This window comes from Molossus molossus, unplaced genomic scaffold (assembly GCF_014108415.1).
Source record: "Molossus molossus isolate mMolMol1 unplaced genomic scaffold, mMolMol1.p scaffold_m16_p_22, whole genome shotgun sequence".
NCBI lineage: Eukaryota > Metazoa > Chordata > Mammalia > Chiroptera > Molossidae > Molossus > Molossus molossus.
In genome coordinates this window covers 26,889,695-26,916,124 of record NW_023425358.1, presented here as the reverse complement: position 1 = coordinate 26,916,124, position 26,430 = coordinate 26,889,695, and the positions used below count along the sequence as shown (strand labels likewise).

Genomic DNA, 26,430 nt, shown 5'->3' with positions numbered 1-26,430 from the left:
CCCCCCTACTGGAGATCAAGCCCCAAACCCAGGCATGTACCCTGACCGGGAATCGAACTGAGACCTCTCAGTCCATGGGACACTCAATCCACTGAGCCACACCAGCTGGGCTATTTTATACTTTTTGATACAACTGTAGACAGACTGTCTTCACAATTTCTTCTGATTGTTCATTATTGATGTATAGAAATGCAACAATTTCTGTACATTGACTTTACATCCTGCAACTATATGAAGTCATTTGTTAGTTCAAGTAGTTTATTGGTGAAGTCTTTGGGGTTTTCTACATACAGTATCATGTCATCTGCAACAGAGTTTTATTTCTTCCTTTCTAATCTGGATGCCTTTTATATCTTTTGTTTTATCTGACTGCTGTGGCCGGGACTTCCAATACTATGTTGAATAGAAGTAGTAGTGGACATCCTTGTCTTGTTCCTAATCTTCAAGGATGGTTTTCAGCTTTTCACTATTGAGTATAATATTACCTGTAGGTTTGTATGGCCTTTAATATACTGAGATATATATTCCTTCTATACCCACTCTGTTGAGTCTTTATAATAAGAATGTTGAATTTTGTCAGATGCATCTATTGAGATGACCATAAGGTTTTTATCCTTTATTTTGTTGATGTGGTGTATTGATTGATTTATAGATGAATGGTCAACCATCCTTGGGATGAAATCTCACTTGGCCATGATGTATATAATCCTTTTAATGTACTGCTAAATATGGTTTGCTAATATTTTGAGAATTTTTATATCAATGTTTAAAGATGATCTTGACCTGCCATTTTCTCTTTTTGTAGTATCTTTACATGGTTTTGGTATCAGGGTAACGCTGGCCTATAAAATGAGTTTTTAAGTACCTTTCCTCTTCAATTTTTGAAATAGTTTAACAAGTATTCATTTTCTTCTTTGAATGCTTGGTGGAATGCACCTGTGAAGCCATCTATTTGTTGGGAGCTATTTTAAAAAATATATTACTGCTTCAATTTCTTCACTAGTATTTCATAGTCTGTTTAGATTTTATATTTCTTCCTAGTTCAGTCTTGGGAAGTTATATACTTCTGGAAATTTATCCATTTCTTTTAGATTGTCACATTTGCTGGCATATAATTGTTCATAGTATTCTCTAATGATTCTTTGTATTTCTGTGGTATCAGTTCTAACTTCTCTTTTATTTATTTGCTGATAAACAGAAATTTATTTCTATGAGTTCTGGAAAGTGGAAGTCTGAGACCTAGGTGCCAGCATAGTTAGATTCTAGTGAGAACCACATCTTGGTTCTCTTTTTGGCTAAAGATTTATTATATACGTACCTTTTCAAAGAACCAGCTTTTAGCTTTATTGATCTTTTCTACTGTTTTTTAAATTTATATTTTGCTCTGAGCTTAACTATTTCCCTTCTTCTACTTGGGGTTCTGTTTGTTGTTCTTTTTCTTGTTTCTTTAGGTAGGCCTGTATAGCTATGAACTTCCCTCTTAGAACTGCTTTTGGTGCACCTCATAAATTTTGAAAAGTTTTTTTTTCATTTGTTTTTGTAGTTGATTTCTAGTTTCATACTACTGTGGTCAGAAAAGATGCTTGCTATGATTTTAATCTTCTTGTATTGAGGCTTGCGTTATGGCCTAATGTGTGATCTATACTGGAGAATGCTTCATGAACTTAAGTCAATCTTGTCTAATATGACATTTAAGGTCATTATTCCATCATTTTCTGTCTGTCTGATCTATCCATGGATGTGAATGGAGTTTTAAAATCCCCCAATAAGCCCTGGCCAGTTTGGCTCAGCGGTTAGAGCGTCGGCCTGCGGTCCTGAGAGACCCGGGTTCGGTTCCCGCTAAGGGCGCGTACCTCGGTTGCAGTTTGTCCCCGGCCCTGGTCGGTTGTGCGGGTGGCAGCCACTCGATGTGTTCCTTTCACATGGATGTTTCTCTCTCTCTCTCTCCCTCCCACTCTACCTGAACAAAAAATGGAAAAATGTCCTCGGGTGAGGATAAAATAAATAAATAAATAAATAAAAATAATAATAAAATCCCCCAATAACAACTGCTTTATATATTTAGGTACTCCTTTGTTGGGTACATAGACATTTACAATTATGTAATGTTCTTTTTTCACTTTAAAATCTATTTTGTCTGATATAAATATTGCTACTCCAACTTTCTATTTGTATGGAATATCATTTTCCATCCTTTTACATTCAATTTGTGTCTTTCAACTTGAAGTGAATCTCTTGTAAGCAGCATACAGCCACGTCATGGTGTTTTTTAAAATCCATTCAGTCACCTCATGTCAGGAGCATTTAACCTATTTACATATATATTTTTTTCAATCCTCACCTGAGGAGAGAGAGACACATTAACAGTTCGCCTCCCTCATGACCCCAACCAGCGCCAGGCATGAACTGCAACCAAGGTACGTGCCCTTGACCGGAGTTGAATCCTCGACTCCTTAGTCCATGGGGCTGACCTTCCAACTGCTGAGTCAAACCAGCCAGGGCTTAACCTGTTTACATTTAAAGTAATTACTGATAAATATGTACTTATATTGCCATTTTCATTGTTTTTATTTATAGTTGTCCTCTATTCCTTTCTTTTTCTCTTGATATCTTCCCGTGCTTTGCTGTTTTTTTGGTTTTGTTTTGTTAAATGTTCTACTTAGGTTCCTTTCTCTTTGTGTATCTTATGTAGGGTTTTGGTCACCATGAGGTTTATGTATAGCTGTCTATCTATGTAGCAGTCTATTTTAAGCTGATGGGTGTTTTAAGTTCAAATACAGGGTGAGACAAAAGTAGGGACACATCGAGTGGCCGCCTCCCACACGACCCAACCAGAGCCGGGGACAAACTGCAACTGAGGTACATGCCCTTATCGGGAACTAAACCCGGGTCTCTCTGGACCACAGGCTGATGCTCCAACCGCTGAGCCACACCAGCCAGGGCTAATTATTACTGTATTTTTATATGAACTGTAAACCTACTTTTGCCCCACCCTGTATATTCTATAAGGACTACATTTTTTTATCTTCTCTTCATGCTTTATGTTCTTGATGTCACACTTTAGATTTCTGTGTGTATCTCCAAACTACTTACCGTAGTTTAAAACTTTTTGCTTTTGTCTGCTTTGCTATATTGAATGTCTGGCTATACTGAGGTTTTTACTTGTCTGGGTAACTCTTTTTATCTCTCCTCCTATTCTGAATAACACTGCTGGATAAATTATTCTAAGTTGTAGGTTTTTCTCTTGCTTCCTTCCTGACTGTCTCTAACTTTCACATTTTAACTACAATATGTCTTTGTGTGGGTCTCTTGGGTTCACTTGTTTGGAACTAGCTGTGCTTCCAGGGATGTCCATTTCCTTTCCCAGGTCAGGAAATTTTTCAACCATTACTTCTTTCTAGTATCTCTTATAATGCAAATATTTGAGCACTTAATATTATTCCAGTGGGACTTAAACTATCCTTGTTTATTGAAATTATTTTCTCTTTCTACTGTTCTGATTTGTTGATTCCCACTAGGTCTTTTAGGTCACTGAGGCACTCTTCTGTGCTAATCTGTAATTGATTCCTTCTAATGTGTTTATTTCAGTTATTGTATTCTTCAGGTCTGCTCGGTTCTTTCTAATTCTTTGTTGACATTCTTCTTAAGTTCTTTTATTCCACTCTCAAGTTTGGTGAAGATCTTTATGACCATTTCTTTGAATCCTCTTTATGATTTCAGAGAGAGGAAAGGATAAATATTGATCAGCTTCCTCCTGCATGCACCCCAACTAGGGATTGAACCTACCACCTCCTGGTACAGGATGACACTCCAACCAATGGAGCCACACCAGCCAGGGCTTTTTTTATTTCCCTGGGGATTTTTCTTTTGCGTTCATTTGACAGATGTCTTTGTTCTGTTTACTTTTCTGTTTGCTTCTATGAATTAAGAGGAAATAGCTGTCTCTTCCAGTCTTGGGGAAGTGGCTTTATGTAGAAGTATGCTCTGTGTAGATTGGGGAGGTCAGGTGCGTGTAATAACGCCCTGTTGATCCTGTCCACTCTTTGTTCAGGTAGATGTGGGCTCCAGCGATGTGTCCAGGAACACACTGTAGAGACCTTGCAGGCAGGCCACAGCACATGGACAGAGTCCCTGCCCACCCTATAGAGGTGGAGAGGAAACATAAACAATGGTTCACCAGCCCCTCTGACCTCAGAGAACTCCTGAGGCTCTCTAGTCTTCGCTCTACAGTCTCTATCTGGTTTGCTGTACTGAAAGCGGTCCCCTGTAGAAGAGACCTTGATGCAGGCTTTATGTGCCAGGTAGTTTAGGAAAACCACTTGGAGCCAAGCAAGCACTTACAGTGCCTGGGGCATTAAGCCTAGCATAGCAGCCTGCTGGAGGAAGGCCAGGTGGGTGTGTTGACACCCTGTTGTTTCTGCTTGCTTCTATTTCCAAACTTTAATGCAGAGTATTAAAAGAACTGTTTGGTGGCAACAGGGTGCCGCTTTTAAGAAGAGCAGAAAGTCTCTGCAGCTGGGCTCTAGGGATTTCAGTTAATTATCCATGAGCAGGTGATGTAGCGGTCTAACTCATTAGCATTTTCTGCCAGAATCTGGAAGATGTTGGTAATATCAGGTTAGTAAAACAAAACCCTAATGTCAAGAGCTCAGGGGCTTAAGTAGAACCACCTCTGGCAAGAAGAATACATACCCAAGCCCTGGATCAATGCCAAGTTAGTGCTTTTACAGGTTTATAACTGCTTCTCTCACCTTTAAATAGGCCATCGTGAGGAGTGGCAATAAGGTAAATGGCACCAAATAGAGGAGGGCAGGCTGGGCTGCTCGGTGAATGCGAGATGCCACAGTAGCAGTGAGCAGACCTATGAGGATAGAGAAGTATTTGTGAATAACTTCAAGGGGCCAGCCCTGAGAGAGGAGATTGTTACCTAACGTGTCTTGGCATCTCGAGATTATATAGCTATAATGTGACATGTTCCATCCAATGGGTAGGGTATACAATGCCTAGCTCAAGGAGTTAAAGAAACATGGAACAGCAGTTAAAAAAAAAAACAAACACCCAGAATTCCAAGAACCCGGTTTCAGTCCTGAGTGTGCCTGTCTATTGTGGTATGTGTTGTTAGACTTGGAAGCAGAAGACCTGGGTTCAAGTTTCAACTGTGTTATTTATAAGAGCTATGTAACTTTGGTTAAGGCATTTCACCTCTTGGAGCCTCACCGTTGGTCTTGAAACAGATCCATGTATAGGAAAGTCAACAGAACTGGTGAAGTGCGGCTGAGGAGGTGGCGCTCCTTTCCCTCACTTCCCTGCAGGCATTGTGATGGCAGACAGGTTCCCGCTATCCTAGCCCAATACAGTGGTCTCTCCTACCTGCCTATGAGTGAGCTGGCTACAGAAAAGCTAGCCTAGGGAGGGTCTGAGGTGATAGAACAAATGAAGGAAAAAAAGTTTAGTAAAGTAGGAAATACACATGACACAGATTTTTAAGCATATAGACTGACCCATGATCATTATGAGGTAGTGTTCTTGACTCGGGGGCCAAACCATACTCTTACTACAATGTTCCTTAGACATAGGGAATTGGGCTGGCCAGTATAGTAGGCATCTGTCATCTCATGGGCCTGTGGGTGTTTTCCTTCGTGGCTGTCTAGTAACAGCAATCAGTTACTGCTCTCCTTCTATCCAGTTTGCAACTAGATGACCTGATTTAACTCCAGAGGGTGGAGGAGAGCCACAGAGGGGATCTAAATGCAGTTTCTCTCTTACCTACAAAGTATCCAATGAGGGTGCAATGAAAGTAGGAGACCTTCTGCATGCGTCCAGAGATGTTGGCAGGTCCAGAGGCACCACAAGAGTCACCATTGGCTTGTTTTTTGTAGTTGTCATAACGAAGGACAAAGCATAACAGGAGGCCAGGCATCACAATGTCTCCAATGCCCAACATAGAGAAGTGACTGCCAGTGGAGCTGGAACAGAGTGTCATGTCAGGGATACCACACTCTACAATCCCATTCTCCTCCCCCTGTGCAAAGTCTGTCAGCTTTTTAAGAAGTCAAAGAACTTATATGAATGATAGATGGAAATCTCTACTGGTTGCACACTAGTTTTTTAAGAGTTTAGAGATTAATAGCCACAAAAATACTGGCAATAGAAGTCTTCAACCCAGCCCCTCATTGCTTCAGGAGAGCACCTTGTGGATAACTGCAAGTGATCTGCAAGCACTGCCATCACTAGACATTCACTATTTGTCACAATTACTGCTAAGACTTCAAATAAGCACCTAACTACTACCAGGCACAGGAGATTAAAGCAGCACATTAATCTTTCTAAGGTTATATTACCAGGAACAGTATAATTTAAGCATTAGGACATATTTTCCCCAATGTCTTACAAGTAAAAAGATACAGAATCTTTTGTTAACTCTCTACTAGCTAACTTCAAAATATATTAACAGCAGTAACATATGGTTGTTTGGTAACATTAATCAATCATAAAAAGCAGCACCTGTATTAGTAATAAATCTTTGCAAGTTAAGTCAATATTCTCTTTCTCATTTGTAAGATGGAGATGCTGACTCACAACCCTTTCCAGTCTAGGATTAGAAATGGTGATGACAGAGTAAGAACAGAAAGGCAGTGTGTTCACTGTCATGAGACCCAGTATGTCAGTCCTACCTTGGGAAAACGAGTTTTCCAGGCAGAGATAGGCGAGGAACATCACGCCCAACATTGGGCCCCAAGTGGAGCTTCCGGGAAAGAACATCAAGGGGATTGTCGGCTGGCTGGGTGGCCACCTTCACCATGACGTTGCTGTTGAAGATGTAGGCAGAGAAAAACACCTGCCAAGTGGAAAGTCACCTTAACAGAAGAAGCTGGAAGCAATCTGATTGCAGCATAGGCCCTCTTTGCTCTTAAGAGCAGTCTCAGAATACTGCAACATCAAGCTTTTTTGACTGCATACTTTGAGGAGAAAAATCTTTGCTCCCGGGGCAGAGAACCTTGTCTCCCTCATCCACCCTCACTATCACACACACATTATCTACTCTAACACATTGCAAGAAACAAAGGCACACAGATACCTGCTCACCTTTTAACACAGACAGTTCAGGGTTGGAGGGAGTGGTCTTAGTACTCTGGCCAGCCAGACTTTAAATACTTAAAATTCCAATTAAACACACGAGGAGCAGCAGCTTCAGAGCAACAGACACTTACCCAAAAGACATCGTAGATGAGGAGCCCTGAGAGAAGCAGGCAGGAGACCTTGAGGCTGGGCAGGCGGACGAAAGCGATCATGGCAACACAGAGACCCATGGCCAAGGCTGGGGAGGAGACAGCGGACGGTCGTCAGTGCGCAGTCCAGGCTCACCCCTTCCACAAGCTATCCAGCTTCTAGCCTAACAGAGTTGTAAGTTCCCTCAAAGAGCAGGCAGCCCTCAGCTCCACTCTAAAAATTTACACCTTATAGTGCCAAGTGTCCACTTGAGCCCATTCTGACCTGCTGGTATTTGGGGAAACCCCTTTTCTCACACTGTAGATAGTGTTCAACTGTGTAAGACCCATGATTCTCTATTCTGGTAAAGCTCGAAGACAGGCTAAGTTCTGGACCTCCTAGCCTCAGTTTCCTGCCTCCCCCATTACTGCAGATTCATCATCCTTGCTCCTTACTTTAGAGTTCACTCACCCTGTACGGCACCCCCTTTCATTTACTCAGGGACACTGTCCCAGCAATTCATTCCTCTCTATCCTTGCACCTCTCAAAATCTGATACATGATGTATCCTTTCTTAAACATTGTCTATAAAGATGCTGATGTAGAAATGTGCAAGAAATAACTCATAGGAAAATATGTATTAATTTCAATCTATGCAACACCCTAAGGCAGTGATTTTCAACCTTTTTCATCTCATGGCACACACAAACTAATTACTAAAATTATGCAGCACAACAACAACAAAAAGGAAAGTATAATTTTGACTAATTCATACGGGATGGCTATTGTTGTGTTGGCTGAAACATACTCAACTATTCATCTAGTTTGCCCCTCTTTTTCTTCATTCTTTCATTCAAATAACCCTGAAAAATCTTCCCTTAAGGGCTATTCCAAGCCAAAATGAAGAGAGATGATAACTTTCCCTTGCTCCATGCCACTTGAGAAACTCCCAAAACTCTCCCTAATAGTTTTATCAACAAACTTACCTTCTGATTTAATGTAAACTAAGCAACAATGTTAGAGAAGTAAATGAGTAATCTTAGCGACTTAGCTATAATTACTTTTAATTTATTACTGATATAATCTCTCCATCACCTTGTGTTCTTGAAAAAGATGATCTAGAAAGCTTCTAAGCTCTCTAGATAACTAAGCCCTATGTAGACTAAGTGCCAGAGTCTAGTATTTTTTTTAAATCCTTACCCAAGGACATTTTTCCATTTATCTTCAGATAGAGTGGGAGGGAGGGAAGAAGAGAGAAACATCAACGTGAGAGGGACACATCGACTGGTGGCCCCATCCAGAGCTGGGGACAAACTGCAATGGAGGTACGTGCCCTTCACTAGAATCGAACCCGTGACTCTTTGGTCCCTAGGCTGATGCTCCAACCACTGAGCCAAACCGGCCAGGGCGAGAGTCTAGTATTTTAAAACAAAAAAACTAATTGCTAGACTTCTGGCACTGAACATTTTCTAATCACAGCTTAGTGCAAGTGCTATGGAGTGAGGGGCTGGACTAGACATCTGTTAAAACTCTTCTAGTCTCTGAACTGGTCAGGAATGCAGACTCAACCTGGTTGAACGATGACTGAACACCAGATGTGTATGCACAAGACTCATCAGCTTTTAGCTAACATATCACACCACCTATTGGGCAAATCCTTTAAAGCTTCACCAGAGGATACTTTTCTATTTATTATCAGATAGAGTGGGAGGAAAGAAAGAGAGAGAGAGACATTGGTTGTTTCCCACATGACCTGAGCAGGGCTGGGGACGAACTACAATAGAGGTACATGCCCTTGACTGGAATCAAACCCGTGACTCATTGGTCTGTGGGCCAATGCTCTAACTGCTGAGCCAAACTGGCCAGGGCAAAGCTTTTCCAAATTTAAAAGGATAGTTTACCAGATTTAACAGAGCAGATTAAAAAAAAGTTCTAGTTCAACAAACTCTGAAGTTCCTTCTTAATATTAATGCTTCTTAGTATAACCCTGAAAATACAACTCATGCCTAGCCCTAAAACAGCCACATTCATTATTCTGTTTTCAGTCTAAATCAACTTCAAAGAACAGGCTTTAATTAAACACTCATTAAAAAACAAAAACAAACCTACTACCAAATCACTGCCTACAAAATGACTTCTGATTCTGCAGAGAAATCTGGAAAGATAATTTCTACACCAGAGGATGTATTTCAGAACGTTAAAGACCATGTCTAGAAAGCTATAGTTTCTATAATAGCAGAAAACAAGTCAAACACACATCAATCACTAATCTGAAAAACAAAAAGCTCAAAGGCTTTTTTTTTTTTTTGAGGGAAAACTCTATACTTGTTCACAAGGGCAATTTAATCAGGGCAAACTGGTAGGAAGAAGGTATCTTTGGACAACGTGAGAGGGACACATCGACTGATGATAGAAAATGATGTAAAAGAGTGTTCTGGTTAGGGCTAGTCAGGGTTTCTGGGACAAAGACATTTTTTTCTTTTTGGTTAATTCTCACCTGAGGACATTTTCCCATTGATTTCTAGATGGAATGGAAGGGATGGGGAGAGAAACAACGATGTGAGAAAGACACATCAATTGGGTGCCTCCCGCACGACTGTGACCAGGGCCGGGGATTGAACCTGCAACCCAGGTACATGCCTTTGATTGGGAATCCAACCTGAGACCCTTCAGTCTGCAGGCCAATGCTCTAACTGCTGAGCCAAACTGGCCATGGCCAAAGAAATTTCAATTATAAGGTGAATTTCACAATGGAAATGTATTTCTGATAGCGGCCACCGGGAAAAGAGTTTGTCCTTTATTGCCAATTATCTATAGACTCTATAGTCTAGAGAAAAGAATGCTGTAGTGGAATGCACTCCAGTATATCTTATGAAGTGCCACTTACCCATTTTTCCTTTAGACTAATAAGTATATTCCCACCCCCTGCCTGCAGAAATACAATGGAGAACTTTCTGCTGCCTTGCTCTGAAGCATGTTTCAGATGGCTGTGTAAATCTATTTATCTTAAAAAGAATGTCATCTTCCATCATGCCAACCTTTTCTTTTTTAGTGATGTACTACTAGTAAATAGGTATTTTTCTGTTCTATACAATGCTCAGGTAGGGTAGAGATGAGAGTATAAAGAACACATTGCTTCCTGATTTGAGAGATATCTGATCTTGTTGGGGTCAGCAGCCTAGTAGACTTAAAACCCTTAGAAAAATCTGTAAATAGTATCATGTGTGTCTAGACACATGAATAAGGAGTTCCATGAAAGAAGACCCTGCCCTGGCCGGTTTGGCTCAGCGGTTGGAGCGTCGGCCTGCGGTCCGGAGAGACCCGGGTTCGGTTCCCGCTAAGGGCGTGTATGTCGGTTGCAGTTTGTCCCCGGCCCTGGTCGGTCGTGCGGGTGGCAGCCACTCGATGTGTCCCTTTCACATCGATGTTTCTCTCTCTCTCTCCCTCCCACTCTACCTAAAACAAAAAATGGAAAAATGTCCTCGAGTGAGGATAACAAAAAAAAAAAAAGAAGACCCACCAAAAGTTAGTAGTGGGATTACAGAGAACCTCAGACCACCCAGGGGACTGAGAGACTTCAAGGTACTTTAGGCATCATTTGTCATCATATGGACTCTTGAGTCTGCTAGCATGGAAACTAACTAGTCTTGGTTAGGTGATTACTGCTTTACATTTACTCTAGTTCAAAAAGTAGCACCTGAAGCGTTCATCATTTCATTTCATATAACATTTGTGTAGGTGGAGTTTAAATGTACTCAATTTATATCTGTGCTATTTTTTGTTCAATCATTCTGCTGCAGAAATCAAGGGTTAAATCTCGGGATAAGTCAAACACACATTCCTGCCACTTTATCATCCTCAATACCAAGTATATATAAAATAGGCATTACCCTTCTACCACAAACTGGGCAAGCAACTTGTGTGACTTTGGATATAATGTATTTTTCTCAACTTACTCTTTATCAACTTCCAGAAGCACTGAAGTATCAAACACCAATTCATAAGAACACTGAAAGCACTAATACTTGATTTGGAAAATTTAGCAGTTTTGACAACCACTCAAAAATTTTAAACACTATACTTCATAATGCTTATATGCATAGTAGGCACTCAGGTACTGAAGCAAATGATCACAGTAAATGTTTTTTATAAGGCAATGCATGATGCTAAAATAAGACCAAAGTTGTCAGAAATCAACAAAGGTGAATCACTGCAGAGAGCAGGCACTGGTGATTTTGAGGTGGCCTTCCTACTCTGAGTCATTAAACGTCCGTGACCTCATCTAAAGGGTAACCTGATCTGCAACCTCAGGGAACTGCTTTTGACTTTGAATTATTGGTATATGGTAAGCATTAAAAAAAAAAAAAAAAAAAAAAGCACTGAACAACTGTGACAACAAATGATATATTTATGTAATTGTAAATATGTTTAAAATGTTTGAGATTGCCTGGCCAGTGTGGCTCAATGGCTGAGCATCCACCCATGCACCAGCAGATCACCAGTTCGATTCCCAGTCAGGGCACATGCCCAGGTTATGGGCCCAATCCCCAACTGGGGGGCATGCAGGAGGCGGCCAATCGATATTCTCTGTCATCGATGTTTGTCTCTCTCCCTCTCCCTTCCTCTCTCTCTAAAGACAATAAAGAAAAGCATTTAAATAAAAAGTTTTAAGATCACCCAACAATAAAATTGAGAGTTGTTCCTTAGAAGTACAGTTCTATGAATTCTAACAGATTTGTAGAGCCACCACCACACTCAGTATATGAAACAGCTATATCATCCCAATAAAATCCCTGTGCTATTTCTTTTATTTTTGTTGTTAATCCTTAGGGATATTTTCCACTGAATTTTAGAGGGAGGGAAAAGAGGGAGTCACAGACACATCGCTTGGTTGCCTCCCACACTACCCCAACCCAGGCTGGGGATCAAATCTACATTATTGGAACTGAACCTGTGACCCTTTGGTCCAAGGGCCGATGCTCTAACCGCTGAGCCAAACCAGCTAGGGCTAATTTTATCTTCTTAAGCAAAACATATATTTAAAAATAAGTATCATATGCCACTCAAATCTAATTTTACAGAGCTTACAATCCACTCTATATTTTGTTTCCTAATAATATGCAGCTTCTTAGAGTTTTTAAACTAAGAGTTCAGTTTCCCTTCAGGTTTAAAATGTCTTCTTTATTGAGAATGTTATTGATTCCGGATTTCAGAAAAAAAAAGTCTAAAATCCTTTTTTTGTTAAATTCTATCCAATTTGACCATTAGCAGAACATCCTTGGTTTTGAACTGTCCAGAAAAGGCAAATTCAGAGACACAAAGATTAGTGGATGCCTGGCCTTGGGGGGGTGGGGGGGAGGGGGGAATGGGATGGGATGGGATGGGGAAGTGATTGCTAATGGGTATGAGATTTAGAGGGTGGGTGATTAAAATGCATTAAAATTGATTATAGTGATGGCTGTACAACTCTGTGAATATACAAAAAACCCCCACTAAATTGTACACTTTAAATAGGTAAAACGTATGTGGTATGTACGTGAATTATATCTCAAAAAAGGCTATTATTAAAAAATATCTTTTAGCCCTGGCCGGTTTTGCTCAGCAGTTAGAGCGTCGGCCTGTGGTCCAGAGAGACCCGGGTTCAGTTTCCGCTAAGGGTGTGTACCTCGGTTGCAGTTTGTCCCTGGCCCTGGTTGGTTGTGCAGGTGGCAGCCACTCGATGTGTCCCTTTCACGTCGATGTTTCTCTCTCTCTCTCTCTCTTCCTCTCTCTCCCTCCCACTCTATCTGAACAAAAAATGGAAAAATGTCCTCGGGTGAGGATTAAAATAATATGTCTTTTAAATGTGGGTAAAATAATAAAAATATATAACACCATCTTTCGATACCTAATATTCATGGTAATTATAATTGTATGACCAACACAGAGATAGCAGAGGAAGGGAGGAAAAATTTAACTATCTATACACTATAATAAAATTTTAACTTGTCACATATTAGTTACTCACCATCCATGAGAAGCCAATGGCCAGTGAGAACCCAGATGAGGACGAGCATGACAGAAAGAGAGAATGATAGTAGCTCAGCAGCAGTGAAACGCCCACAGCAACCAAAGGAAATCCTGCAAAACACATGACATTTACTGGACTGATGGGCAAGAAATTTTATTCAATAATCAAACACTCCTTTTGTTCTTCATGATTAGAGTTCAATAGAGCCAGATTAGAGTAGCAGGCAAGTATCTAGATACCTGGATATAAAAACTACCAAAAACTCTTTGAAGTAAACTACAGAGAGCTCAGGGAATTATATTTATGAACCCATTTGATAATGTACTCTTTATCCCAAATTATGAACATGAGCGTTTAGAAGTTTAAAGTGACAATATCAATCTTTGGAGATTCTAAGTACAGGGGACATTCTATTCTTATGAGGAAAACATTGAGGAAAGTTAATAATTCAATTCATTTAGCAAAAATGATTACTTTTAAGAAAGACAGTGACTCTGTTTGGTTATCACTAATTCCTGGGACTATCAGCTGCCCCAAGGGATGGTTTCCTAAGTGCATATAGTATCTCTATTAGCAACAGACTTGTTTCCATGGAGCAACAGCTTTAGGAGTTAAGGTGTGAACATTGGGATTAAACCTAAGTGATCAGTTCTATATTCTAAGTCTCCAAAGATGAAAGGAGAAGAATGTATTTTCATATTCCGTTAACTCACTAGTAAAAGAGTGAAAGCACTGCTTTGAAAGGAAAATTCTCATCTTTTCATAAACTAAGCAGGAAGCATATTACAATGATTCTAATTTCCTAGAATTTGTTTATATTGCCTCTACTATGAAAAGGTGCGAAAGCAAGTAGTACCACTGTCTTCCCAATTTTATGGCATGTGTGTACTCCAGTCAATGTGAGAAATTTAGAATCGGCCCTGGCAGGGTAGCTGTCAGTCAGAGCACTGTCCAGATACACCAAGGTTCAATACCTGGTCAGGGCACATACAAGAAGCAATCAATGAATGTATAAATAAATGGAACAACAAATGGATCTTTCTCTCAAATCAATAAATATTAAAAAAATAAATAAATTTAGCCCTGGCCAGTTTGGCTCAGTGATTGGAGTGTCAGCCCTCGGACTGAAGGGTTTCAGGTTCGATCCCCAGCCCTAGCTGGGGTCAGACGGGAGGCAACCAATCGATGTCTCTCTCGCACATTGATGTTTGTTTTTTTCCCCTGTCCCCACTCCCTTCCTCTCTATCTAAAAATTAATAAAAAACATCTTTGGGTGAGGATTAAAAAAAAATTTTTAACTCATAATAATGCTAACAAGTATGAAAGAAAAACATATACAAGTTTATAATTTAGAGGACATTCCCAACTCCTTACTTGTTCTGAGGTGAACAGGGTCTTGTTAAATACTGGCACATCGGGAGAAGAAGAAAAGCAAAAGCTATCGTTGCAAGAACTACAGAGAGAAAATGTATGGTTAAAGTGGATACAATCAAATTAACCAGAGAAGAAAAGTATCTTCCTTTGGCATTGTACAGATAACCTCTTTTTTTTTTCTTAAAAAGTACCAGGTTTGAAGTAAAGGGAAGCAGAAGAAGGATTTTTCATTCTCTTGTATCTCAATAATAGATAAATAGCCCTGGCCGGTTTGGCTCAGTGGTTAGAGCTTCGGCCTGCAATCCAGAGAGACCCGGGTTTGGTTCCTGCTAAGAGCATGTACCTCGGTTGCAGTTTGTCTCCGGCCCTGGCTGGGTCTTGCGGGAGGCAGCCACTCAATGTGTCCCTTTCACATTGATGTTTCTCTTTCTCTCCCTCCCTCCCACTCTATCTGAACAAAAATGGAAAAATGTCCTCAGATGAGGATTTAAAAAAAAGAATAGATAAATAGTGGGGCAGGGGCATATCTCCTAACAAGTCTAACACTTTGTTCATGTATTACACATTTCCTTCATTGCTTAAATTAAAAACTGATCAGAGAGCCTGGCTGGTGTGGCTCAGTGGACTGAGCATTGTCCTGTGGCCTGAGAAGTCCCGATTCGATTTCTGGGCAGAGTGCATGCCTGGGTTTCAGGCAAGATCCCCAGTAGGGGGTGTGCAGGAGGCAGCCAATCGATGTTTCTCGCTCATATCGATGTTTCTCTCTCCCCCCCCCTTCTTCTCTATCTAAAACAATCAATAATAATAATAATATTTTAAAAAATGATCAGAGCTGACAAATTACCTTGATTAGATATCAATGTTTCTATCTGTGGAAACATCAATGAGGGTTGCCAATGACCACTCTGCCAAACTGGACTTTCTGGTAACCTACCAGCCAAAGTGATCCTGCTCTGGCATCATAAAGCTCATGAGTTTTCAAACCCCTGGACTTTTGCTTAGATTATGTGGGCAGGTTTGAACTGTGTGTGTGTCAAGTGGTTCAAGGAGGGAGGAGGGTAGGAAAAGTCAGACTTATGAAGAAAAACTTGATGAATGGCACAGTGTATAAATCTTCATTTTTAATGATGATAAAAAAAAAAGAGAAACACATTTCCTTTTAGGTTACTGTTACGAATAGACAGAGAAATTAATTTACCTGCTGTACATATTGTAAAAACTACTTGAACTGAGTCAAAGAAGAAGAACATTACTAGGAGAGAGACAGATGCTCCAATCGGAAGGAACAGGGCCTGGGTAGAGTCAATAGTTTGGATACCTGAAAGAGAGAAAAAAGGAAAAAATAATGTACAATATGCCATGTACTTTAGATATATTAACCTATTAGAATGCAGACAGTTCTAGGAATTAGTATATAAAATATAAATTATCTAGACTCCCTAAATCTTTCTTTCCCAATGAGATTATGAACTCCTTGCTCTTCTCAGAGTGCCTTCATTATAGCAGCAATTCAAAAAATACTTATTGAATTGAGGTGCTAACCATCTGGATGACAGGGTGCCAAGAACAAAAACAAACAAAATCAAGAACATTCAAAGGTAGTAAAAATTCAGATTTGTCAACTGGACTACATTTGTGGTCTTGTGTTATAGGCTTGGTAATAGAGGTAGTTTAAACCCACTGACTAAAATTATTTCTCATCATCTGTGGGTTTATTATACTCATGTTCACTCTTCCCCAGTGTTGCTAATAGTTGAAGACTGACTTTGGGGGTGGGGAAAGAGAGAGAACAAAACATATGAAAACAGTAAATCAGAAAAATTATTTTATGAGGATTTTTTTTTAATCTTCACCCGAGGATACTTTTCTATTTATCATCAGATAAAGTGGGAACAAGGGAGGGAGAGAGAGAAACATTGATGTGAGAAAACCACATCTACTGGTTGCCTCCCACGACCAGACCAGGTCTGGGGACGAACCACAATTGAGGCATGTGCCCTTGACCAGAATCGAAACTGCAACTCACTGGTCTGTGGACCAATGCTCTAACCACGGAGTCAAACCTGCCAGGGCTTATGAGAACATTTTAAGGAACAAATAGAATTTAGCACAGTGGTTCTCTTTTCTTGGCTGATCATCAGAATCACCTGAGGAATCTATAAAAAAAAAATTACAATGCCCAGACCCAACAACCCTAGATTAATTAAACTGAACACTCTGGGGATTAGTAGGCCCAGCTAAAATAAAAACTCCTTACAGAATTTTATTTTCCATCTAGTGTTGAGAAACATTAATAGAATATTTGGTAGAAAAGGTAAACATGGTAACCACTGAATGAAAAGAAAAAATTACTAATTTTATCTTGTGTGTGATCTGCTTCCAAATTAACCCTGCTGAGATATCATTAAGTGCATGAGAGGAACTAAATAAATTTTCATTAGCTGTGTGTCTTTTTTTTTTTTTTTTTTGCCAATACCATACTGTTTTGATTACTGTCATTTTGTAAAATAATTTGAAGTCCGGGAATATGATACTTCTGGTTTTGTTCTTTTTTTCTCTGGATTGCTTTGGCTATTGGGATTTTTTGACACACAGACCAATGGAACAGAATGGAGAGTCCAGAAATAAACCCACACATACATGGGCAACTTATTATTTTTTATCCTCACCAGAGGACGTTTTTCCATTTTTTGTTCAGATAGAGTGGGAGTGAGAGAGAGAGAGAGAAAACATCAATGTGAGAGCGAAACATTGATCTGCTACCTCCTGCACACCCCCTACCAGGGATGAAGTCTGCAACCTGGGATGTGCCCTGACTGGGAATTTAACTGGCAACCTTTTGGTGCACAGGATGGTGCCCAACCAACTAAGCCACACTGGCCAGGGCTCTAACCAAAATTTTAACACTAAATTAATATCTTCCTTTTCTTAGAACATTTCCCCCCAATTCTACACTGCTGATCATTCAGGACTTCAATCTCTTTAGCACCTACACAATCTCTTGTATTTCTCTGCTCATCGTTCAGGCTATTACTTCTTTGATTTTTATAAATGGATCCCATTTTCCATGCCATCCCTTCAATCTGGAATGGTGTAATGCTCCGTAATCAAGTACTGGCCTTCTCTGCAACGGCCATTTCTTTCATTACGTTGTTCTTGATTATGTGGAAGTGGACGGTATTCTTTTTGGTATTGATGGCCTGGATTATGCACTAAAGAAATATGTTTGTTGAGAATAATTCAGCACAACATAGGAGGTAGATTTAAGAAAATGACCATTGCCCTGGCTGGTTTGGCTCAGCAGTTAGAGCGTCGGCCTGCAGTCCAGAGAGACCCAGGTTCGGTTCCTGCTAAGGGCATGTACCTCGGTTGCAGTTTGTCCCCAGCCCTGGTTGGTCGTGCGGGTGGTAGCCACTCGATGTGTCCCTTTCACATCGATGTTTCTCTCTCTCTCTCCCTTCCTCTCTCTCCCTCCCACTCTATCTGAAGAAAATGAAAAAAGGTCCTCGGGTGAGGATAAAAAAAAAAAAAAAAGAGTATAAAGTGATTTTGCTTAAAATGGTATGGATGGCAAGCTGCTTTGCAATAATTTAACCCGAAAATCAGATCTTGACACTGGGGTTTTACCTGGTTGCTGGCATTTTACCTCATACAAGGATCTATGTTATAAATTTCAGAAAAGACTCATATTTAAATGATTCTATTCATTGCATTTATCACGCCCACTTTACACTGCTGGATATAACACATTTAACTGGGTGAAAACTGGACAAGTATAATTTCACTGATGGGATTATAATAACTAGAGAAACTGAAATAGATATTAAGTGATTTCCAATTTAACTTCCAAGATCCTCCATGATATTTCTATCTAACTTTATATTAGAGCCCCAGTATTTCCTCCCTATTCGGTATTGATGTTAAAATGTAAGCTACGCTCAATCTCCTCTTGTGCCTGTTCTTTCCACCTGGAATGATGACTTCTCTACCGATCCAACTTTACTGCTTCAAGTCAAACTCACCTTCTCTAGGAAAGAGTCCCTGATCCACTGTTGCTCACCCTGACTTGCCTTTCTCTTTACTATCTTTGTACATAAATGTCAAAATGACATCATCTCTAGTGCTTACTCTGATCTGCTGATAGTAAATACTTGTCCAGAAGGATTCTGAGGCTATGTTAAGTCAAAAGTACTTGCTTAGGTATAAGATGGGAAGTATGTGCTATGTCTGTCTTAGCATTTTATTAATACCTTGTAAACTATTTTGACCATACTGCCCCTGCGACAGCTTGGGAACCAGCTCTTATACAGCTCAATATACCTAACAGAATGCCGAGTGCATGGTAGGGATCCAATACCAATCTCTTAATATTATCAAACCAATTCTCCTTATTTCTAATTCAATTCCCTTTTAATAATACACATTACCAATTTTCTATAGCTATAATGAGGTACAATTTTTAAAATTCACTTGTTTTAAGTGTATAATTCAGTAATTTTGTGGTAAATTTACCAAGTGTGAAACTATCACCATAATCTAGTTTTAGAACATTTCCATCACCTCAAGAACATTCCCTCATGCCAGTTTATAGTTAATTGTTCCCATCCCTAGGTCCAGGCAACCATTATTTTCTGTCTCTATGTATTTGCCTTTCTAGATTTCACATAAATGGACTCATACAGTATGTATTCTTTTCTGTCTGGCATCATCTGCTTAACACAATGTATTGAGATTCATCCATGTTGTAGCATGTACTTCATTCTTTTTAATGCTGAATAGCATTCCATGCATAGGTAGACGATATTTTGTTTATCATTCACTAGCTTAATGGATCTTTGAGTTGTTTCTACATTTGACTATTAGGAATAATGCTGCTGAACACTTGTCATATAGCACAATTCTTTTTTTTAAAACAAGTATTCTTATAAAATCTTAAATATCAGAAGAGATTCAGTGCTTAGTTTTACAAGTACTTCAAGTAGCTTTTTTTAAAAATATTTATTTATTTATTTATTTATTTATTTATTTATTTATTTTTTATTTATTTATTTTGAGAGAGAGAGAGAGGAAAGGAGAGATTAAAAACATTGATCGGCTGCCTCTGCATGCCCTCCACCAGGGATCTAGCCCACAACCTGGGCATGTGCCCTAACTGGGAATTGAATGGGACCTCTCAGTTCATGGGACGACATTCAATCCCCTGAGCCACACCAGCTGGGCCAAGTAGCTAGCTTTAAGAGTCATAATGGCCGCCCTGGCCAATTTTGTTCGGCGGTTAGAGCGTTGGCCTGCGGACTAGAGTTCCTGGTTTAGTTCCCGCTAAGGGCACGTATCTTGGTTGCAGTTTTGTCCCCGCTCCAGTTGGGGTTGTGTGGGTGGCAACCAGTAGACGTGTCTCTCTCACGTCAATGTTTCCCTTCCTCTCTCTCTTCCTCCTGCTCTATCCGAAGATAAATACAAAATGTCCTCGTGTGAGGATAAAAAAAAAAAAGAGTCACAATGGCCGTGGCCAGTTTGTCTCAGCAGGTGGAGCATTGGCTGGAGGACCAAAGAGTTGAGGGTTCGATTCCAGTCAAGGGCACATACCTCAGTTGTGGTTTGGACTGGCCCTGGTTGAGATCATGCGGGAGGCAACCAATTGATGTCTCTCTTTTTCACTCTCTCTCCCCCCCCTCACACTCTAAGTCACAATGAATTTATGATCAACACCTATAAAAACCTCAACAAAATATTTAAATAAAGTCATAAACAGGCACATACTAATCTATCTTCCTTATCTTTAAGAAGATAAAGAACCTCAGCAGCATGCTTTTAGGCATGAGTTAAAAGCAGTACACAGGAAATCGGTAGTTCAGATTTGAAACATAGTTTTAACAAATTATACCATATAGATTAGATTTTGTCATACCAAACATAAATCTTAACACAGTGAATTAAATGGGGTTATAGAAAGTATCAAATTAAAACAACTACATGTATGAAAGTTAATTGACATAAAGTGTCTTACTATTATTGCTGCTGTTGCCATTGAAAGACCCAGAAGAACTGTTATTGTCTTTCTCTTTATCTTGATTTTCAAAGTCCATATTAAGGGACCTGTGGAAAAAATTGTACAGGTAAGTTTTAGTTTTGCTTAAGAAAGAAGTTGGTTAAAAAAGTAACAAAACAGTATTTTTAAATGCTAAGGTATCAGGAGAGAAAGGAAGGTCTATTTTTGACCAACTCTGCAAAAACAGTTCTTGCCACACTTCAAAAACAATCTACATTCCTTCCAGTATGTCAAGAGTTCAAGAGTTTTAAAAGCATTTCACTGTGGCTAAATCTTCCAGCACATCCTTAATTACTTCCTTATGTGATAAATACCTAGAGGGAGAAATGTTGGGTCAAAGGGCAAGCACAATTTTAAGACATTTTACATACTACATAACTATTTCTAGAATAGTTGGACCAATTTACTTTGATAGCAGCCTATGAAAGTACTGGTTTCTCTATACCTTGTCAGCTTTCATTCAACAACAAATATCTGAGTTTCTGCTGTATTTGGGATTGTTCCAGGTACTTGGAAGGACAATAAATAGTGAGTAAAACAGGCTTTACACTGAAAGAGGGGAGAGGCTGACAATAAAAAAGAAAAGCAAGTTAAATGGTAAGAGCTAAGGGAAAAGGGCAGGACATAGAGAGTTTAGGTTTGAAATTTTAAATAGGATGGGCAGGGAAGGTGCCTCATTGTTGTGAATTCTGAGTTAAGACCTGAAGGAATTTTGTCAATATGGGGGACTAAAAATGCTATCTCTGCCCTGGCCGGTTTGGCTCAGCAGTTAGAGCGTCGGCCTGCGGTCCGGAGAGACCCGGGTTCGGTTCCCGCTAAGGGCACGTACCTCGGTTGCAGTTTGTCCCCGGCCCTGGTTGGTCGTGCGGGTGGCAGCCACTCGATGTGTCCCTTCACGTCGATGTTTCTCTCTCTCTCTCCCTTCCTCTCTCTCCCTCCCACTCTATCTGTACAAAATATGGAAAAATATCCTCAGGTGAGGATAAAAAAAAATAAAATAAATAAAAATGCTATCTCTGCTTCAATGTAGAACTCTTTTACTCTGAACAACTTTATGTATGTGAGCTTGCTCATTTATTTATTTATTTATTTATTTATTTATTTATTTATTTATTTATTCGTGAACTACCTGTTCAAGTGCTTAGTTCCTTTTCTATGTTCCTTTAAAGAAGGGGTTTGTGAGTGTTTGTCCAAAAAAAAACTTCTTGCAATGATGGAAATGTTCTGTATCTACACTGACAAATATGGCAGACATTAGTCACATGAGCACTCGAAATGTGGGAGTGCGTGCAGCTGAGGTACTGAATTCTGCATGTTATTTAATTTTAACTAACTTAAATTTAAATAATTTGAGAGCTAAAACTATAAAATTCTTAGACAAAAACACAGAAGTAAATCTTTGTGAGCCTGGATTTGTTAAAACCATTACATCATTGCTGATTTTTCTGACCATTTGTTCTGTTAATTATTGGGGGGGAGGGTACTGAAACCTTCAGCTACATTTGTGGATTTATTTCTTTACAGTTTTATCAGCTCCTGCTTCATGTTTTGAAGATCTTTTAACAGATGTATAAATATTTAGGATTTTTTTCAATCATGTTGCTTAATTGAACCCTTCTTCATTATTAAACAACCTTCTTTGTAGTAATACTCCTTGTTCTGAAAGTTGCTTTGTCTGATATTAACATAGTCACACTCCAGCTTTCTTTTAATGAGTGTAAGCAAGGGAAATCTTTTACTTTAAGTATATAGCTATAGCAAGTAATTGGATCTTGCCTTTTAATTCAATCTGATAGTTCCTACCATTTTTTTTTTATCCTCACTCAAGGACATTTTTCCATTTTTCTGTTCAGATAGAGTGGAAGGGAGAGAGAGGAAGAGAGAGAGAGAAAGAGAAACGTCAACGTGAAAGGGACACATCAAGTGGCTGCCATCTGCACGACCAACCAGGGCCGGGGACAAACTGCAACCGAGGTACATGCCCTTAGCGGGAACCGAACCCGGGTCTCTCTGGACCGCAGGCCGACTCGCAGGCCGACTCTCTAACCGCTGAACCAAACCAGCCAGGGCCAGTTCCTACCTTTTAACTGGGGTTTGGGGGTTTAGGCCAATTTTAATTAATGTGATTATTGCTATGACTAGGTTTTCATATTATCATGTTGCTCTTTGTTTTCTATTTGTCCTATCTTTTTTTGGGGTTCACCTTTACCTGCCTTCTTTTGGATTACAGTATTTTCTTATGATTCTGTTTTATTTTCTTTGTTGTCTTATTAGCTGTAACTCTTTGTTCTTTCATTTTAGTGGTTGCTATAAAGTTTATAGTATACATTTCTAACCCACAACATAGTCTGACTTCAAGTTATATTACTTCATGTATAGTTTATAGTATATAGTAGTTACTTTTATTTCCCCCTCGCAACCTTTGTACTATTATTGCCATGCATTTTACACATTATGCTATAAACTCCATGATTCTCTTTTAAATAATTTTAGATAAGAAAAAACCCTTTATGTTTATCAATGTAATTACCTTTTCTTGATCTTCATTCCTTTGTGCAGCTCCAGATTTCCAACTGATACCATATTTAATCTGCTTGAAGTATGTCCTTTAACATTTCTTGTACTGCAAATCAGCTGAATTCTTCCAGGTTTTGTATCTGAAAACATCTTTACCTTGTCTTCATTTTTGAAGATATTTTTGCTATAGAATTCTATGTTGACAGTTTTCCTTTCTATAGTTTAAAGCTGTTGTTCCACTGTCTTCTCACTTGTACTATTTTCAATGAGAAATCTGATGTCCATCCTTATCTTTGTTGCTGTGTACAGAACGTATCTACCCCCTACCCCTTCTTTCCCTGGCTGCTTTTTGGATTTCAATTTTATCACTGGTTTTGAGCAATTCGATTATGATGTGCCTTGGAGTAGTTTTCTTCATGTTTCTTGTGCCTGGAGGTTAAAGAATTTCTTAGATTTGAGAGTTCCAGTTTTTTTCAGGTGTGAAAAAATTTTGATCATTTTTTAAAAATGTTTTTTAATTGATCTTAGAGAAATACTGATGTGAGAGAAAGAGCAATTGTTTGCTTCTGTACATGCTTTGACCAGGAACTGAACCCACAACCTTTCTGATGCAAGGATGACACTCCAACCAAGCAACCCAATCAGGGCTTGGCCATTCCTCTTTCAAGTATTTTTCTGTCCTTCCCTTTCTTCCCCTCTCTTTCAGACTCCAGTTACTAATACATTAGGCCACAGGAAGTTGCTGTTAGATGTTCAATGATGGCTCAAGAATATTCTTTTCATTAACAATTCTTTTTTCTCTATTTCATTTTGTGTAGTTTCTATTGTTGTGCCTTCAACTTCATGAATCTTTTCTTCTGCGATGTCTAACTGATGTTAATCCCATCCAGTGTATTTTAGATCTCAGATATTATTTTCATCTCTAGGAGTTTGATTTGGGTAGTTTAAAATATCTTATCTGTTTTGATGTACTTCTCTGTTAAATCTAATTATCTGTGTCAGCTCTGGGTTGGTTATGATTGATTATTCTCATCACGGGTTACGTTTTCCTTCCTCTTTGGTACATGGTAATCTCTGCTTATATTCCAGACATTGTAAGTTTTACCTTGTCTCAATGTTTTTATATTCCTATTGGCTGCTTGATATTTTTATAGTACTACAAATCTTCTTAAGCTTTGTTATGGGATGCTGTTACTTGGAAATAGTTTAATTTGTTCAGGTCTGAAGTAGTGTTCATTCTAGGGAAATTATTTTCTACCACTGAAGCAGGACCTTTCTGAATACCTTACCCAATGCCACATGAATCATAATTTTTTTCAATCTTGCTGGTGGAAACAGGTACTTTTCCCTTTAATCCTTTCACATTATACTTTCCTCAGTTTGGGGTCATTTCCTCATATGCATGCACAGATCCACACTGATGAATGCTCAAAGGGTCCATCTACAGAATTCTGGAGTTTTCTTTCTTTGTAAGCTTTCTTTTCTTTTGTATTCTGACTTATTAACTCTAGCTGCCTCAGTCTCTGTTTTTTTTTTGTGTGTGTGTTGTTGTTGTTGTTTTTGGTGGTGTTAAGCCTCACCCGAGGATATTTTTCCATTGATTTTCTAGATAAAGTGAGAAGGGAAGAAGGGGGGGAGAGAGAGAGAGAAACATCGATGTGAGAGACACATCGATCAGTTGTCTCCTGCATGACCCTGACCAGGGCTGGGGATTGGACCTGCAACCCAGGTACGTGTCGTTGACCAAGAATCAAACCCACGACCCTTCAGTCCGCAGGCCAATGCTCTTAACTGCTGAGCCAAACCAGCCAGGGCTGCCTCAGTCTCTCTGAACCCTCAGCTCCACCTCCTCAACTTATAGAGTCTTTCTCCCTGTACCACAACCTGGAAACTATCCTTAATTTTTTACAAAAAAATTGTATACAGATGGTTCCCAACTTTATGTGGTTCAACTTATAATTTTCGACTTCACAATGGTGCAAAAGTGAAACACATTCAGTAGAAACCAGCTATTCTCCAGCCTCATCAGAAGAGAGAGAGATTGATGATCCTGTTGTTGTCACATCCCCATCATCCAGCAGTTAATTTTAGTTCAATACTTCAACCATTCTTGAGGCCCAGTGTATTTTCAACTGTGCATGTTAATGGCAAATACCCATACAACTATTCTGTTTTCACTTTCAGTACAGTATTCAATTACATGAGATATTCCACACTTTATTATAAAACAGGCTTTATGTTAGATGATTTTGCCTAACTGTAGGCTAATGTAAGTGTTCTAAGGTAAGCGAGGTAAGTTATGATGGTCGTAGGTTAAGTGTATTCAATTATTTTTAACTTACAATATTTTCAACCTTCAATAGGTTTACTGGGGCATAACCCCATCATAAGTCAAGGAGCAGCTGTATATTTAAGGTATACAACATGAAGTCTTTATATATGTATACACTGTGAAATAATTACCATAATCAGACTAACATATCCATTACTTCCCATAGTTGCATTTTTGTTTGTGGTCAGAACACTTAAGATCTACTCTCTTAGCAAATTTCAAGTACTTAATACATCATTATTAACTATAGTCACCATGACGTATATTAGGTCTCCAGAACATATTCATCTTATAACTGAAAGTTTGTGCCATTTGATTAATCTCTCTCCTTTCCCTCTACCCTCCAGCCTTTGGTAACCACCATTCCATTTTCTGCTATTATCAAGTTGACTTGGGGTGGGAAGAGGGGGCATCTTAAGACAGCTTAGAAAATTATTTATCATTTCTCAAGATCATTGTCCTAAAAATCAGTTTCAGGTGGAATGGTAAATCCAGTTTCTGTTATTCCATCTTCCCTTCACCCCCCTCCTGAACTTAGTGTCTTGCCAATAATAAGCTGCCTAAGAAATTCTAAACCAGCCTCTCATTACAATTCCTGGTTCCATCTGCTCATCAGAATAACCTCTTTTTATGGCTTTCACTTTTCCCTCCAGTTATTGTTCTCTACCTCTCTCAGTCTCAATGCTCTCCTGTAGGTCTATCAAACTCTGGAAATTTACTCCTAAGATAAGTAATTATGCTTTTTTTTCTGAGCAGCTAAGAAGATTACAGGAAGTTTGGCAAAGCTCAGCAAAGGGATGGCAAACATAGGGGCTCCTAAATCAAGGATTTGTTTTGTCTTTTAGAATCTGATTTTACCTGATATAGTATTCCCTTCTGTACTTAGAAATTGAAAACCTGGTGGGAAGTAAGCAGTCTACTTCACAAATTCTGTAACCAA

General features: G+C 39.3%; 1 protein-coding gene across 7 annotated transcripts in view; it reads right to left on the bottom strand.

The window, feature by feature from the left end:
- SPPL3 (signal peptide peptidase like 3) overlaps positions 1-26,430 on the bottom strand; it is a 100,281-nt gene that overhangs the window by 2,829 nt on the left and 71,022 nt on the right. For 3 of the 7 annotated variants that reach the window (XM_036276452.1, XM_036276450.1, XM_036276451.1), the window contains exons 3-10: positions 20,600-20,688; positions 15,791-15,910; positions 14,593-14,671; positions 13,216-13,328; positions 7,212-7,318; positions 6,675-6,838; positions 5,767-5,966; positions 4,752-4,861 (exon numbers count right to left, since the gene is read on the bottom strand). In XM_036276452.1, coding sequence (XP_036132345.1) covers positions 4,752-4,861; positions 5,767-5,966; positions 6,675-6,838; positions 7,212-7,318; positions 13,216-13,328; positions 14,593-14,671; positions 15,791-15,910; positions 20,600-20,688 — 982 coding nt within the window. Of the gene's footprint in view, positions 1-4,751; positions 4,862-5,766; positions 5,967-6,674; positions 6,839-7,211; positions 7,319-13,215; positions 13,329-14,592; positions 14,672-15,790; positions 15,911-20,599; positions 20,689-23,171; positions 23,320-26,430 lie in introns of all 7 variants that reach the window. The other 4 variants (XM_036276446.1, XM_036276447.1, XM_036276448.1 and 1 more) reach the window with 2 other exon arrangements.